This window comes from Python bivittatus, unplaced genomic scaffold (assembly GCF_059951505.1).
Source record: "Python bivittatus isolate LINGU-HERP-01145 unplaced genomic scaffold, Pbiv_v1 ctg000350_np1212, whole genome shotgun sequence".
NCBI classification, from domain to species: domain Eukaryota; kingdom Metazoa; phylum Chordata; class Lepidosauria; order Squamata; family Pythonidae; genus Python; species Python bivittatus.
In genome coordinates this window covers 23576424-23593542 of record NW_028277074.1, presented here as the reverse complement: position 1 = coordinate 23593542, position 17119 = coordinate 23576424, and the positions used below count along the sequence as shown (strand labels likewise).

Genomic DNA, 17119 nt, shown 5'->3' with positions numbered 1-17119 from the left:
ATTGGATTCAAGAGATATGTGACTTATCCATTTTTGAAAAGGCATATGTTTTCCTGTGACATAGATTATTTTGTAATGTTAGACAATAATTATTTTCTGATGAAGTAGATTTAAAAATCTGTTTACATTGGATTAATATGTAACATATATTGATAATTTCCCCGTTTTCTGATTTTATTTTGGTTTTTTAGTTTTTCATGTATTTCATTCCTCATTTCTTGTTCATATTTTATAATTTCTCTATTCCTTTCTGTAAAACTTAATTGCTCTCACTACTGACAAAAATTATTAACCCGTATTATTGTGTTTATTGTGTATTTATATTTTACGCATGAACTAGAATCTATTTTGGATTTAGGTAGCAAATAAATCCCATAAATAAATACAACCATGCAATATAAACACTTTAAAGTATACATATTGCAAAAAATAGAAATTTAGTTGCAAAAGGTGCTATCAGATTCCTAATTTTTTGCCACTATAGACTAACACAGCTCTTCTACAATGTACACAATAATTGCAGTAACTGTGTAATGGACACAGACAAGCTTCAGAGATCCTAATAAGAGCAGAACACACACACACAAGTGACTGGAATTCAATATCTTATTTACTTTATTTGTAAGCTACCGGCTCCAGAAAAGTCTTAACTATCTTACCTGCTAGTACAAAAACTCAGAAGGAACATTCAGCTAAATTCCTGTGTAACACAACTTCTTTCCCCTTTGAGATTAACTAGCCTCCAAAACTTGCTTGAGCTTTTTAGTCTTAGAGTCTTCCCAGGGAAAGAAATAGAAGACACTGGGACCACTTCATTTAGATGGCCTAGGCCTTTGCAAACTGACTGCTAGTTGCCAGCCTTAAAATAATCTTGTGTTTTCTTTCACTAGTAGAAAACAGAAGGTATTTTCTTTCTTTCATGGTTGGTCCTATCTGCCTGGTTGGGAGACAAGGAAGAAAGAAGACTGTAGCACTAAGTACCTGTGAAAGCAATTCCTCCTGAGTGCACCCCAGGTAGAGCTGGTATGGGTGAACAGGCCCAAGGATGGAGGGAGATCCCTCTTATACATTGACAGAGAGGCATTTATGGGATAAAAGGCATGCTCAGGCTGTTGAAGTCCCAAATATGAAAACAAAAAGCCAGGAAAAAGGGCATTGCAAAACGATATGTAATCAAAGAAAGCCCACACATCCTAACTTTCTCAGTTGTGGGATACTGAAGGCATTCTCCCCCTTGCAGACCTTAAAGAGTTAAAATTGCTGAAATAGTATACATAAAGTAATTTTAACACTGTACAGACTTCCCTCAGTTCAGCTATTTCTGTGAAACAGTCTTTTCTAAGTTTTAAGGCTTAACGTTCAACTAGCAGTAAAATTCCAGTTCAGTTATAACATTTAGTTTGTCTATAATAGAAATATGAACTGTGCTGCCTTTTATTAAACAGAATGAAGCTAAAACTGTAAGATAACTATATTGAGAAAATTCAGACTAATCTCCGATACAAACAAACATGTTGTGCTTTATGCACGTAATCAAATGCAAGCATCAGTGTTTACTTTATGTCAGGTAGGGTTGCTACTAAGAAGTCAATAAATATAAGCTTAAAAATATTAAGAGCTAGTGCAGTGAGCAAGGAAATCATATGCTTCCACCACACATTTCCTACTTAGCATTAGACAAGCTGTTATTGTTCATCACACATAACACAAACTAATTATTTTAATATTACAAAACTTCAGAGCTAAAATTGTAAGACTGAATACTCTGCATGAATCAAAACCTACTAGAAATGTATTTATACTGAATTTCTACAACAGCTCAGACTTCTGCTCCACTTGTTTCAAAGAAATATAGATGATGAAACAATATATAACTTGACTGTAAATTTTCTCACCATTGAAAATAGTATTACCTGCTTCAAAATGGGTCTTCATTATAGCTTACGTTCATCTCTTTAAAATGTACCACCAGTAGTAAACTGGTGGTTTAAAAAACACTACAACTTGAGACTGAAAAGTGAAAAAGGTTCTTTTACATTTCCACCTTTTTACATTATAATAGTTATAACATAGCCCTCTCCAAATGATAGTAAGCCAATTAGGATAACCTCAAGCATTTCTCAGAACACCAGCCTATTACTTTTATAGGTGCAGAAACAGATATGCTTTTGCTAGCATACAGCAAAAGGCTCGATTATGCAAATTTCGCATAGCTATATACATCATACAACTGAGAGATTTTGGGGCCAGTGAATTCTCTGCTTTACATCTGAGTTTCCCAAACCCAGATTTCCAGAGTTCCTTTGGGCAACTCCTTTCTATCACATCCACTTTTCCTAGGTTTGTTTTATTTTGAGAGGAAAGGTGAAACTGAGACAAATACAGCACAATGTCTGTGGGTGTGGGATTCGTTTGAACTACAAGAGACAACCAATGTGATACATATCCATCCTTCTAGCTGTTCGTCCCTCCTATGAAAGAGACACGTGTGGAATCGTTTGACATCCAAGTACAATAAGTGTTAATAGATTTCTCTCCAAGAAGTGCCTCCGTGTTGAATGTTTGAACAAGCACCGAAGAGAAAGAGCCTCAGCACGGGTTGCCCCAGTGCATCGTCGGTGCCGTAAGCCGAGCCTCGGTGGTATAGGCTGAAGTAGACCTCGGCTCTCCGGTTAACCCCACGACGGTGGCCCGACACTTCGCAAGACACCCGCAAGACACCCGCAGCTAAACCTCCGTGCAGACACCCGACACAGGGGCGCCTTCCCCCCGGGCAAAAAATAAGCCTCTCCCGGCGCCAAGGGTTCCCGCCCCTCGCCGGTGACCCTGGGCGGGGGCTGCACGGAACGGCCCTGCCGCAGACTCGCCCCCGACCATCCAGCCGCCTCTTCGCCTCGCTCTCAGGTCACTCACAGGTAACGATGGGCTTGTTCTCCATCGTGTAGATAACCGGCGGCGTCTCCACCGCTCCCCTGCCTTCTCCCGGCGCCCCTTGAGTGGCCGCTATGACTGCTACCGCCACCGGCGCGAGTTCCATGGACGGGCAGGGCGCTCAGCCCCGGATCCTTCTGCTCCAAGCCATAAATCCGCCGCGCCGCACCTTTCCTCTGCCCGCACTATTGCGCCTCCGGCGAAAAGACCCGCCTGAACCCCTCCCCTCCAACCCCCAGCCGGCCCCCCTCGTGCGCTGGGCTCTCGGCTAGAAGAGCGTTCCAGCTTCATCCGCTTCCTGTATCACCGACCAGCATTACCCCTTCCGGCAAAGGGAGAAGCGGATGTTAAAGGGGAGGAGAAAGTCTGCCGCGACCTCCGATTACATTTTTTAAAAGGGGAGTGCGCAGTGGAAAGGAAGGGCAGGGAGAAGATCAGGTAAAGAGGGTGGGGTGGTGTCTGGTATGTCACTTCGTAGAAAGCTTTGTTTGCAAAGGGAAGCGGCTGAGTGGAGCAGGACTGTAGATATTTGGCTGGAGAAGCACGCATTATTTATTTTTACATGATTGTTGCCTGATTTTTTTTTCTCTCGAGGAGTTGACGTGGGCACTTTCTTAATCTCGTCCTGGCAAATGGGGGCATAGGATGCACGCCGGCAGAGTAATGTTGTGCTCGTTGTTATGTAAAATAAATAAATTTTAAAAATAGGTCACATTTCACAGCCATGAATATTTTTATTTATTTACAGTATTTCTATAACTCCTGAGGTATTGTTCCAGACAATATACAGGTAGTCCTTGCTTACCAACTGCATTGTGCTGAGACCCTTGAAAGTTACCACGGTGCTAAAAAAAATAACTTTGCAACCAAGGTATGCATTTACGACAGTCACAGCATTCCTCAGTCATTGTGTGCCGGTTGCTAAGTACATGAATGGCGATCATGTGAGTGAGGGATGCTGTGACCATCGTAAATGCGAGGATTGGTCATAAATGTTATATTTTTAGCATTGTTGTAACTTTGAATGGTTGCTACACAAAACAGTTGGTAAATGAGAGCTACCTGTACATACTGTATTCATTGATATCTGCCTATGAATGTGCACATGTTCAGGCAGTTTCTACATTTAAGTTGCAGGTGGGATATCTAAATTTTATCTCTATGAAGACACCATACGTTGGAGTAATAAAAGTTTTTCAAGTTTGATTACTGCAAAACAGTAAAAAATCCTGCTTTCTTCAGACAGCTGAATCCAGAAAGAATTAACCTGTCTCTTCAATAGGGATGTTTTCTTTCTTTCTTTCTACTCCTTGCCTCATCTCAATCTAGTTTTCTTCCCTCTTTCCTTCCCAATGTAACTACCCTTTTCCCAACTTCTTTTTTGTTGCTTCTGCTGGAAGGAAGTAGGGGGCTATATATTCTCTGATGTGCACTTTTATCTCCATGTGTGACAACGATTTGTGTGTGTGAGAGAGAAAAACTGGATTATGCAGATGGCAGAGACCAAGGATAAAATACTGGTGAAGCAATATTGCTATATGAGTTATTGTCTATCTGTTCTCTAAACTCCTGATCTTCAACTTTGCAAACTATTTTTATGACTTCCTGTGAACCCTGGCTTTTCCTCACAAATGGACCATATGTAGAGTCCAACCTTCACAGTTCACTCTCGCCAGTTGTCAAGAATCAGATTCAGTCTTGCACATGCTGTACTGTACACTAATAAAAAAAATGACCATGAAGAAGGGGGGAAACAAATACAGACTGTATAAACAAATATTAATATAGTAAATAAAAGAATTTAAAACATGTTGCTGCTAGCACGCTTTTGTCTAGGGAATGAAATCTTTAGCAGACAAAGAAAACACATTCTTAATACTACTGCCTCCCCCCCCCAACACTGAAGATAAACTGTTCTGAACCAGTTAAACTATTTTTTTGAGTATCTCTCTATCTCTCCATCTCTCTCTCTCTATCTACAGTACTTTGCAACCAGCTCTTATTTTCACTTGCGATGTCTTCAAAGAGAAAGAGCCCCAGTTCAGCAGAAGAAAGAAGCAAGAAGCAAAGGAAAGCCATTGATCTTGATTTGAAGATGAAGATCATCAAAGCGTATGATGCTGGAAAGAAGGTGAATATTATAGCGCAAGAAGAAGGGCTGGCCCATTCCACCATCTCCTCTATTTTGAAGGATAAGGAAAGGATCAGAGAGGCAATGAAAGGATCACCAGGAATGAAAGTAGTTATAACAAGACAGCGAAAAGGGCTCATCCACGAAATGGAAAAACTCCTTATACTTTGGATCGAAGATCAGATGCAAAAGAGGATGCCGGTTAGCCTTCTTCTCATTCAGGCTAAGGCACGCAGCATTTTTGAAACACTGAAGGGACGAGCAGGTGAGGGGTGCACCGAAACCTTCACTGCCAGCCGTGGCTGGTTTATGCGGTTTCAGCGAAGATTTAATTACCACAGCACACGCAAATCACGTAAAGCTGCAAGCACTGATGAAGCTGCCAAACGTTTTTTGGATGAATTTGATGATATTGTTGCAAAAGGGAACTATTTGCCTGAACAGATATTCAGTGTGGACGAAACCTGGTTATTCTGGAAAAAAATGCCAGAGCGGACCTACATACACAAAGAAGCCAAAGCAATGCCTGGATATAAAGCATTTAAGGACAGAGTAACCTTGCTGCTGGGCGGAAATGTCTCCGGATTCAAGTTGAAGCCATTCCTGATCCACAAATTGGAGAACCACCGTGCATTCAAAAACATATGCAAACACACACTGCCTGTTTATTACCGATCCAATCAGAAGGCTTGGATGACACAAGTCCTCTTTGAGGATTGGTGTATGAATTGTTTCATACCCCAAGTAAAGGAATATTGCTCACAAAACAGAATTCCTTTTAACATTCTCCTGCTCCTTGACAACAAACCTGGACATCTCCTGCATCTCGACAATCTCTACCCAGGTGTAAAGGTAGTTTATCTACCCAAAAACACCAGCCCTCTCCTACAGCCTATGGACCAGGGAGCTATCACAATATTTAAGGCATACTATTTACGTGCAATGTTTGCCAAAGCCATAGCTGCAACAGAGGATAAGAAAGTGACATTGAGCGAGTTTTGGAAAGGCTACAATATCCTCCATTGCATCAAAAATATCGCAGCAGCATGGCAGGATGTCACTGTAAAATGCATGCAAGGGATTTGGAAAAAGTGTTTAAAATGTTTTGCTGTTCTTGTAAATAATTTTCAAGGATTTGACCATAACAAAGATTTGGATGAAATAAATAAGGAAATTTTGACACTCGTGGAATCCCTTGATTTAGAGATCGATGCTGAAGATGTGAAAAATTTGATAGCCTACACTGAGGGAGAGCTTTCAAATGAAGATTTAATTGAACTGAAAGATGAATTGGAAGCACAAGGGGATGAAGAAGAGGAGGAGGAGGAAAAGGAGGAGGAGGAAGAGGAACCAGAAGAAGAACCAGAAGAAGAACCAGAGGAAGAGGAGGAGGAAAATATTGTAGAAGTTCAGCCGAAAAAGTTCAATGTGAAAACATTGGCTGGTGTTTTCTCAGACATTAACAAAAGTTTATCAAAATTAGAAAGTATGGATCCAAATGTTGAACGTTTTGGAAAGGTACATCGGGAAATGCATGAAATCTTAAAGTGTTATCATGAAATATATGAAGAAAAAAAGAAAAAAAACATGCAAACCAAACTTACTGGGGTTTTTAAGAAAGATAATCCTTCTTCAACTTTACTTCCTTCCCCATCACCCTCCCCATCCATAGGAATAGAAGACCCAGGCAATCCTCAGCCATCAGCCAACTGTGCCACCATATCCAACGTTTCCAAAAACACAGAAAAAGACTACAGTAATCTTTTGAAGGACTTACATTGATGTTTACAAGTACCGTACTATAACTGTAAAATCTGATTTTGTACTCATTTTGTTAAAAATGTTAAGTTCATTGAAGGATAAAAGAAAATGAGTATGGAAGACGGAAGAAAAATTGTAAGTCTCAGTCACGTGATTTTTCACTTAGTGATCATTTCATATCACTTAACAACTGAAGGAGAAGTATAGGTAGACCCCAGTTTAAGGACAAGTTCCATTCCCAAGGTGTGTCCTTAAATTGAATTTGTATGTAAGCTGGAACAGTATTATTGTATAATATTGTATAAGTAGTATTGTGTAATGAACTCAAACCATTGTGTATTTAACTCAAATCACTGTATATTTAACTTGAAGTTTGCTACAATAGGCTCTTTTCTTAACTATGGGTCATCTGTAACCCGGGCATTCTTAATCCGGGGGCTACCTGTACTGCAAAATCATAAGCCCAGTTGCAGTCACATGATTTTCCGCTTAGTGACCGAGTTGCAGTCCCAATTGTCGCTAAACAAGGACTACCTGTATTTTAAAATGTTCTGAACAATTTTAAATGAAATAAACTATAGAAAGCAATAAGATGCACTAAATTTCTAGTTGAGTGATTTTATTTAAGCTAAGAAAATAGCTTTATAAATGAATGATAATTATTGAGATCCAGAGAATTTAGGCGGAAGATTGCAGGATTTTTGGGCTTCTATACAAAATACACAATAGTTTTATTTTTGCAGTAGTGTCTTGAAATCATGTTATACCCAAAATTAGTGGTTTTCACCAATATTAGACACAAAAACTTTTCACACTTGTGGCCCATGACTTGGACAGTTTGAAAGGTGGCTGAATCCTACCACAAGAGCATCTGCTTACACTCAGACTTTTTCCGCAGATGTTAAGGAGAGCAATTAGTGTTTTTTCCGACCCATAGATGATGCTTAGTGAAGGGAAAGAAAGTCAGAGGAACCCACCAATCCCTTTCATTTAATTTCCCACATTAAAATCAGGACAGCATCACTGGTTATTTTTGTTCCTGTGGCAAAACTAATTGAATTTGTAGTAGTATAATTTCTGCTGACTCAATGAGGGGAGGAATGCAATTAACACAGCTATGAGGAAGAACCCGTATTTTGGAGTAAAACATGCATAGGATTTTGTTGTAACTGTATTGTCTGTTGGTTTTGTTTTTTAAAGATTATACTGAGATTTTAGTGTGTTGTATACCATCTTGGGGGAAGACTTTTTAAAAACAAAATTAAAAAGCAGTTGAAAACTGCAGCTGCGTTTTTCATGATGATGCATTTGTGTTGAGCTTGAAAAGGAGAGGAAGTAACAAATTGTAGAATAATCCTATAATATGGACACATTAGCTGATGTGATCAAATCACACAGAAATCCTTTCATAAAAGCCAAATTAGAAAACACTCATCTTGCAAATGCATGCAGCTATTTCTCCAGATACTGCTTCTCCCAGTGTTGCTGGGAGTTTTTTTTTTTTTTAAAGATCCATTACAAAAAGATCCAAAATCATTTATTAAAGTTTCACTATATACAGATGCAGCCAAAACTATTGGTACCCCACCACTTTTCCTAAAGAATCACAAATTGCCATGAAACAACTTGAAGCTGATACAAGTACATGGCATCGACCATTCTTTATTCCATAGTCCCTAGGGCAGATGCTTTGCTTTTGATGTATGACTTAACATATTCTTGTAAATAATAAATAAAAATGGCATGGACATAATTATTAATACCCATTAGAATTAATGGATTTTAGTGGTCTGTCAAGCAGAATCTTTAATTAGTATCACTGGTGTCCAATCTCATAACCTATTTGAATGGAGAAAAGTACTCAGGCATTTTGTGTCATTGTGTGCAGCACAGCGAACATGGACAAGAGAAAGAAAAGCAGAGAGTTATCTGACAAGGAAAGGAAGAAAGTAATAGCCAAGCATAGTAAAGGGAAAGGCTAGAAAACCATCTCCAATGAGCTTTATGTTCCTGTGACCATGGTTACTAATCTTACCAAGAAGTTTAAGGTCCATGGAACTGTATTTGACTTCCCTGGATATGGCCGCAGATTGACCCCAGATTGAACAAAAGGATAGTTCAAATGCTAGAGAAAGAACCAAAGAAAACTTCAAAACACATCCTGGCTGGCTTCCAAGACAAGGTACAATATCAAGTCCCTCCATTCACCACTTTCTGACCGAAAGTGGCCTCTGTGGTAGAAGACTGAGGAAGACCCAGCTTCTGAAAAACAAACCAAAAAGCCAGGCTGGAGTTTGCAATTGTATAGTCCATCAACAATGGTTTGTTGAAATGGATCTTATTTGATGCAGGTAGATAGGTTTGGCTAGTGGCTTAGAAACTCACAATTATTTTGGCACACATCAATGTTCCATATGGAGCCCCTCTGTCTAGCATAAACAGTTAATATAAATCAGCCTGACTTCACTGTTACTCTCTAAAGGAGATTAACATTTATGCTTGATTTCATAGCATGGTGAACTGTAATGTGCTTTCTCTGGTTTGGTTTAACGCATTGTGCTAATCAGACATTTTGGCATGTAAGTCATGTCTTTCATGTATGAACCCAACTAATTCCAGTTTATTTATTTATTTATTTATTGTATAGCGGCTGGATAGCGTAGTGGTTAGAACACCGCCTTTGATGCAGGAGACCGGGGTTCAAATCCTGGCTGGTACCTACCTTACCAGTACGGGTCCTTGGGCAAAGACCCCCTAACGCTTTAACCTACCTACCTCAAAAATATGAGAGTGACACGAACTAAGAAAGTCATGCCGGCTTGGACGTCGCCCGGATTAACAAGGTCCACATCAGATGTTGGGGAACCAGGACAATCTGATGTTAAGTGGGCTACTGGAACAAACCATACATGGACGAGACAAGAGAATTTGGAAATGATGGAATGCTACTACAACAGCAGACCTAATGAGAGGGTATATATGAAACGTATGAGGGAACTATGGATAGACAGAAGGCCTACATCCACACTGAGAAACAACTAGTTACCCAGTGCTTCAACATAGTGAAGAGGAAGCTGCTCTCACAACTTGAGATAGACCAACTCCACATTACAACCCGGACTCAAGCAGACCTGGAAGAACAAGCAGATGTGCAGCCAACACCTGAAGCTGGAATGTCACTGCCACCCCTTCCATTACAGAGCACAGCAGCTGATATGAGGCATAAGATCATGGATAAACTAGCTACAGTCAACCCTCGAGTCCGATTACCAAGGCTCAGTGGAGAAGTACCATCAGATAGTATGCTAGAAGATGCCAACAGAGCCCTCCAGACAATCCCTACTACCACCATAACTGAAACCAATGAATTGGTATACGCTACAGCCACTGTAATCCTGGAAATGCTTGGCTACATGATCAAGAAGAACAGCAGTACATATCCACCCTGGAAAATGAGGTTGGAGGCTAAGATCAAGGCAACTCGGAGAAAAGTCAGTCAGCTGGTGAAATTGGTGGTATGGTGTGGAGATTAAGAATAAGAGACTCAGCTACTGAAAAAATACAAGGGCCTGACTCGATCTGAAGCCTTAGAGACTGCTAAACAGGCACCCTTCTGCAACTTGTACTGTGCATACATGTATTTCTCTACTGGCTTCTAGTCTTTTCAGCTCCCCATGTCAATAAGTGTAAATGTTGGCCCATGGGAGAGCAAGCCAGCATTCTAAAATCATGTTTCTGTGCTAACTAAGATGCTGTTGCTGTCTGAATCATGGTGCTGCCTTAACTATGTCATCTGATTTCAAATTTTCAGACCCAGAGAATGCTGTCCTTTCTTCAGTTTTGCAATCCCTTATTCCCTTGTGAAGGCTATCCAATCCATACTGTTTGGGGACAATCAATCCATGATTTTTAATATGGCAAGGTTTATTTAAATTTATTTTATTTAAATTAAATTAAATTTATTAATTTAAGTCATACTCCATGTAAATCTTTTGTTTGTTTATTCATTTATTTCAGAGTGGCTTTTATGCTTTAGTTCTTTCATTTTTCTATGTGCTATTAATAATAGCCACCTGCATTTAAATACTTTAGCTCAAAACTCTCCCATGTTCCTGAAGATTTTCCACAGTACTGATCTGAGAGAGAAAAAAATGCATCTTAAGAGAGAGAGAGGAGGGTTACAAAGCTTAGTATGCATTACATGTTTCTGAGATTGTTTATGTTTTGCTTTGAGACAACAGATAGGAAGATTGGATACAATGAACATTCAACTGGGTTAAGCTAATTAATGATTATATTGGAATTATATGAGGTATGAGTACTATTAAAGGCAGACAGATGAAATAATCCACTTTATGCCTCTTCAGCTGTCAGGAATCTCAGAGATAATAGCAGACAAACCCCAAAGCTGGCTTTCCCAGGATCCCACAGAAGTTCATATTTGGGTGTGATTTAGAGAATATGGACCTCTCAATTAATCACTTCTGTTGATTTGAGAAAATACAGTTTAGATAGAGATAGAGAAATATAGATAGATGATAGATAGATACATGACAGATAGAGAGATAGGCGAGTGGGTGGACAGACAGACAGATAGATAGATGTATTTTCCCAGGCATTGGCATACAGTTTGTGTCAAGGACATTTCACAAATACAGAGATAATGGATAAAGAAGATATACCTGACCATGCCAGTCAAACTCCCTACACCAGATGGCTAACCTTGAGATTAAGGATTTAAGATAAATTGGGCTATGCTAAAATACTTTGTACAAAACAAAAGCATAAGAAATAAGTTTCTATTCATTCATAAACCACCAGTAGTGAAAGAGCAAAAGATGCACATAGGAAAAAGGGATGTACTCCAGAGAACCCTTGCTCTTCTTCTGTGTTTTCTACTACAGTTCCTTAAAGAAGGCTTGTTCCCTTCAGAAAGCTTTAGTTTTAGAAGTCAAATTGCTATTAATTGACAGTTCTCTCTAAAGGAGATGAACATATCTTTTCCAAGCGAACCTATACATTTTTAAATCTTTATAATTGAAACATGCATTAAATAATATAAATGTTGCTATTTCTATTTCTGCTAGTTCTCATGTTCATGCCTGAATGTTGATGTTTTCTATACAGTAGCTTAAATGACACCCTCTGCTTATAAGAGGGAAGTATTATCAGCAAGAGTGGGATTTCTCCAAGGTTTGCAGATTTTTTTTTTTTTTAATAGGGAGTCTCCAGAACAGCCCACTGAAGACTGACAGTGACAACAGAATACCGGGAAGGGGGAGACAGATAAGAAACTCAGAGGAGTGCTATGGAGGAGGACATACTATAATTGAATGAATGCAACAGTGAACAGGACCAATCTATACTGGGGCATTTCATTGTAAACCATACTTGCAAATGTATATTTTGAATCTGTGGGTGAAGAAAATTGATTTGAGGAGAAAGTACCAGATAAGAAAGAATGTTCTGGCTGGACACTGAGATTGAAATGCTGCCAAGCAGCATTTTAGTGTAAGCCTATTACATTGATCTCTGATCAGAATGACCCAGGCATTCCAAATGAATTATGAATGAATAAAACCATTATGAAAACAATACAAACTCCCTTTTTGTATTTTAATCCAGTTCTAAGAAGATGAGATACGTGGCTCCAGATTCCACAGAGAAAGAGAGAAGAGGAAGAAGGAAAACAGTTTAAAAGCACACTATATTAAGTTAGAATGGTTGATGCTATCCCAGTCCTCTTTCTCCATCATCTCAACATGCCTTAACAGCTAAGATATGAATAAATAGTTATTAAGTGTGCCTCCCTGATCTATCACATCCCAGCACCTAAATCTAAAGAAGACTGACCTAAGGATTTTGCCATGAATAAACTGTTAGGCTCATTGTCCTGGAGGTTTGCTTGCTGGCTGATGTGGCTCCATAGTTATCTTTGATTTATCCTCCTCCGTGAGATCTTTAAGAAAAATAAGAGAACATAAAAGCCCCTCTAAGTTGAGCTGTAGTCTTTTCTATTAATCACTTCACTTTGACCTCTTAAAAGGTCTCTACTCCAGTAGTAAAGAGATTTCTATGAAATGAAAGCCTGTTTATGGCAGCATATAGCTTCAGTCAAATAACTGGAAGTGAAGACAGGAACTGCATATGTATCCTGAAAGTCTCTATTAAAACCCTACATGGCACCCAGCTGCATTACTTGAGGTGTCACCTATCTCAGATTATGTCTGCTATCCCATTAGGTCTGGCAGGATGGGCCTGGTACAGGTCCGTTCTATGAACGGTGTTACCTAAGGGGATCCAGAAGAGGTCCCTTCTCTATCATGGCCCTTGTCCTCTGAAACAGCATTGCTTCCAAGATTTAGAAGGCCCAGACCTTGTCAGTCTATGGGAAAGGCTTAGAATCCCAGCTCTATTCCAGGCACTGTGGCTAAGATGTTAGATGACTGTGAGGTTGAATGAGAAATTTTGTTTTTAGTCAGCCTTGGCACATTGTATATTGCATATTGTTTTGACAGTTCTGTTCTTGTTATAGTTCTTTTAATTTTTGTTTTTTGATCTCTCTGTTGGTTTGTAATATTCTGTTAGCCACCCAGAGTGTGAGAACAATTGTAAAAATAAATGTTTCTTTCTACAAATCATTACAGGTAGTCCTCATTTAATAACACTCATTCAGCAACCATTTGAACTTATGATGGCATTGAACAAGTGCTACTTACAACCGGTCCTCAAAGTTATGACTGTCCCAGCAATCCCATGATCGCATGATTGCTATCTGGGTGCTTGGCAACCAGCTTGGACTTAGAATAGTTGCAGCATCCTGTGGTCACATGATCACCATTTGCAACCTTCCCTGCCCACAAGCAAAGTAAATGGGGAAGCTGACAGAGAAGGTCACAAGTTGTTCCAGTAAGTTGCTCGCACCCTCTCCCACCTACAGCAGCTACCCCTGGCCCTCTCACACTCGCACTTTACCTGCCTGCTAGCCTGCTTTCTAGTCACCTGGGGCTCACTTAACGATCCACAATCCTTGCTTAACAGTGGTTACAGGGAGTACCGGGAGTGCCATTGCTAATGATGCTGTCACATGATGTCGCACTTTATGACCGCATCGCTTAGCGATGGAAATTCCAGTTCCAATTGCTGTTGTTAACTAAGGACTACCTGTATAGCATAGTAACTGCCCCACTAGATTGGATAGGGTGGGCAAGCTCCAGGTCCCTTCCCTGAAATATTGCCATCTAGTGGGACCTAGGAAGCATCCCTTTTCCGTGGCTGTCCCTACCTTATGGAATACCCTCCCCCTGACAACCCAGCAGGCCCCCACCTTAAAACCTGGCTCTTTACCCGGGCAGCAGGGAAAAGTGGTAGAGTTGTTGGGAATAAGATGATGGACAGGGCCTCCTGGTTTCTCTTTCTGCTTTAAAACGCATTTCTACCAGAAATTTTACTACTAGAAAGCAGAATGGATTCTCCCATTGTGACGTCCAGGAAGTCCCAATAACCAAACAAAGCTTAAAATGAGCTTTTGTTAACTCTGAATGATTTCCCATCTCCCTGTGGTCTTCCGTTTGAAGTAGCCTTTGAAAGAGCTTTTTGGACATTTTCTTTTCAGGAAACTTCCCATTTTATCCCTTCTGTTTCTGTAGAAATGGCCACACACATTCCTGCAAGGGCCAGGAGAGAAACTTTAGCACATATAAGGAACTGGAACTAATAACAATTTCAAGAATTGTAGCAATGAATTATCTGGCAAAGTTACAAGATAGTTTAGTATCCCTATTGGATTAAGCACGTCATGGTCTCTAAAGTTTCTCTATAATTTTGTGTAATCAAAAATAAGCGCATACTCTAATTTATCTCCAATATATAATGATAATTATTTTAACTATTTTCGGGGTTCCAGTTAAAATTTCTCTCCAGAATATTTTTCAGTATTTTTAGAAATGAGCTTGACAAGCCACACCCTTGTGTTCCAGCTTTTTTTGCATTCCACACTTAGAACTTCCCTTGAAGGAACAACTCTCCCTGTGTCAAAGAAAGATTCATCATGGGGGTCCTTTTTCCTTTTTTGACAATCGTATCCATTTGCAAAGAAGTCATATAATTAAACTGAAAGTGGAAAGTGGCAGAACCCCAGAACCACATCACAGACCAGTTGCCTATAGTACCCTCCATGTATTTTGGATTTCAACTTCCACTATGACAAGGGACTATGGAGGGTCACTTCAGAACTTCTAGGGGACAACAGATGGTCTTTTTCTGCCCTTTCATTTTTCCCACCAAGGCTTCTAGCTGGGTAACAGTTAGCATTTCCAGCCAGGATGCAAATGCATTGACCAGAATCTTTTGGATTTTAGAAGGCAGGTGATGCAAAAACAGCCAGTTCCATGGTGCTGCTTGTTTATTTATTTATTTATACATATACATATAACCTACTGTTCTGTATTTCCTTAATCTGATTAATGCATCATTGAAAAAATCCTCTTAGTCCTCTTAGTATGGTTGCCTTGGTATTCCCCCCGCCCCCATCTCACACTGCAGCCTCAAATAAGGGTTCACACTTAATGCTGAGCCATGAACAGCAATGATTGCATTCATAAAACAGAAATCCAGCAAATGACATTATGGTTTAGAATTATGTGTGAATTCAATAACGTGGCAGGCAAATTGGATATGCATTTAATATGCTGCCCTAAACAGGAACACTATTATATTGGATTAATATATAACAATATTTGGTTGCCTCTATTATTTCTAACAGACATTCTATTGGCCAGGAATTCTGGAGTTCTAGTTCCAGCACATCTGGAGATCACTATTTCTGGAAAACTGACTTAGGGCTGGTTCACACAATATATTTAGTTAGTATTTTCTAGCCATAGCACAGAGAGGCCCTACTAATTGTTTTAAAAGGACATGGCCTCATAACATTGCCTTCATCTCATCCCAAATTCACAGAGGAGGCAGATTAAATCTGTATTTACCTATTCCAGTTTTAAAGTAGTATTTACTTTTATTTCCAGATAAATCTTGCCCTCATGGAAATTATCTATAACGCTTCCTCAATGATGTGCTTGATAACATGGTCAGAGACTGAGATCTTTGTTGTTGTTTAGTCGTTAAGTCGTGTCCGACTCTTCGTGACCCCATGAACCATATTGCGCCAGGCCTTCCTGTCCTTCACTGCCTCCCTGAGTTTGCTCAGTTTCATGCTCATTGCTTCAGTGATGCTATCTAACCATCTCATCCTCTGCCGTCCGCTTCTCCTTTTGCCTTCAATCTTTCCCAGCATCAGGGTCTTTTCCAAAGAGTCCTCTCTTCGCATTAGGTGACCAAAGTATCTGAGCTTGAGCTTCATTATCAATCCTTCCAATGAGCAGTCAGGGTTGATTTCCTTTAAGATTGACTGGTTTGACCTCCTAGCAGTCCAGGGGACTCTCAAGAGTCTTCTCCAGCACCACAGTTCAAAGGCATCAATTCTTCGGCGCTCAGCCTTCTTTATGGTCCAGCTCTCACAGCCATACATTACTACTGGAAAAACCATAGCTTTGACTATGCGGATCTTTGTCGGCAAGGTGACGTCTCTGCTTTTTAATATGCTATCTAGGCTTGCCATAGCTTTCCTCCCAAGGAGCAAGCGTCTTTTAATTTCATGGCTGCAGTCTCCATCTGCGGTGATCTTGGAGCCCAAATAAATGAAGTCTGTTACTGCTTCCATTTCTACCCCTTCTATTTGCCAGGAATTGATGGGTCCAGATGCCATGATCTTAGTTTTTTTAATGTTGAGTTTCAAGCCAACCTGGCTGCTATTGGCCACTTGAGGCTGTTGTTGGACTGTCTTTCACATCTAGTCACTAGTCACCACTCTCCTTGTTGTCTTAGTCTAGACTGCTGGAGAGACAGGACACTTGGTTTCCCCATAGGCAGCAGCCCAAAAAGCACCATTCAGGCACTACGCAAGCTCCTTATTAATAGAAGAGAATATATGTAGCTCAGGGTTGAACTGTGAAGTTCTTGGCTTCTCTCAGGTTGGTGGTTTTCTTGCAGACATTTTGTTACCTATCTAGGTAACATCTTCAGTGCTAGAAGGGAGTGGGGCTTGCTCTGTTTATATGAAATAGCTTGGCCTGTCAGTGCTGGTGGGGGAGTTGTTTTTTCCTTGGTAGTTGCTAGATTAAGCTGTTGTTTACTGCTTGATTGTTAGCCTGAGTTGGTAATTCCTTGATTAGGGTATTATTTACTGCTTGATTGCTTGTCTGGTGTTAATCCTGGTGTTAATCCCTGCTTATGGAT

The 17119-nt window shown here is 40.0% G+C and overlaps 1 protein-coding gene across 1 annotated transcript in view; it reads right to left on the bottom strand.

Moving 5' to 3' along the window:
- Positions 1 to 3160, bottom strand: part of TRAPPC10 (trafficking protein particle complex subunit 10) — a 54507-nt gene extending 51347 nt beyond the window's left edge. Inside the window, exon 1 of the mRNA XM_007426342.3 lies at positions 2914 to 3160. Within this exon, the coding sequence (XP_007426404.2) occupies positions 2914 to 3037 (124 nt within the window). The 5' untranslated portion in view covers positions 3038 to 3160. The remainder of the gene's footprint in view (positions 1 to 2913) is intronic.
- Between the last annotated feature and the right edge of the window lie 13959 nt (positions 3161 to 17119).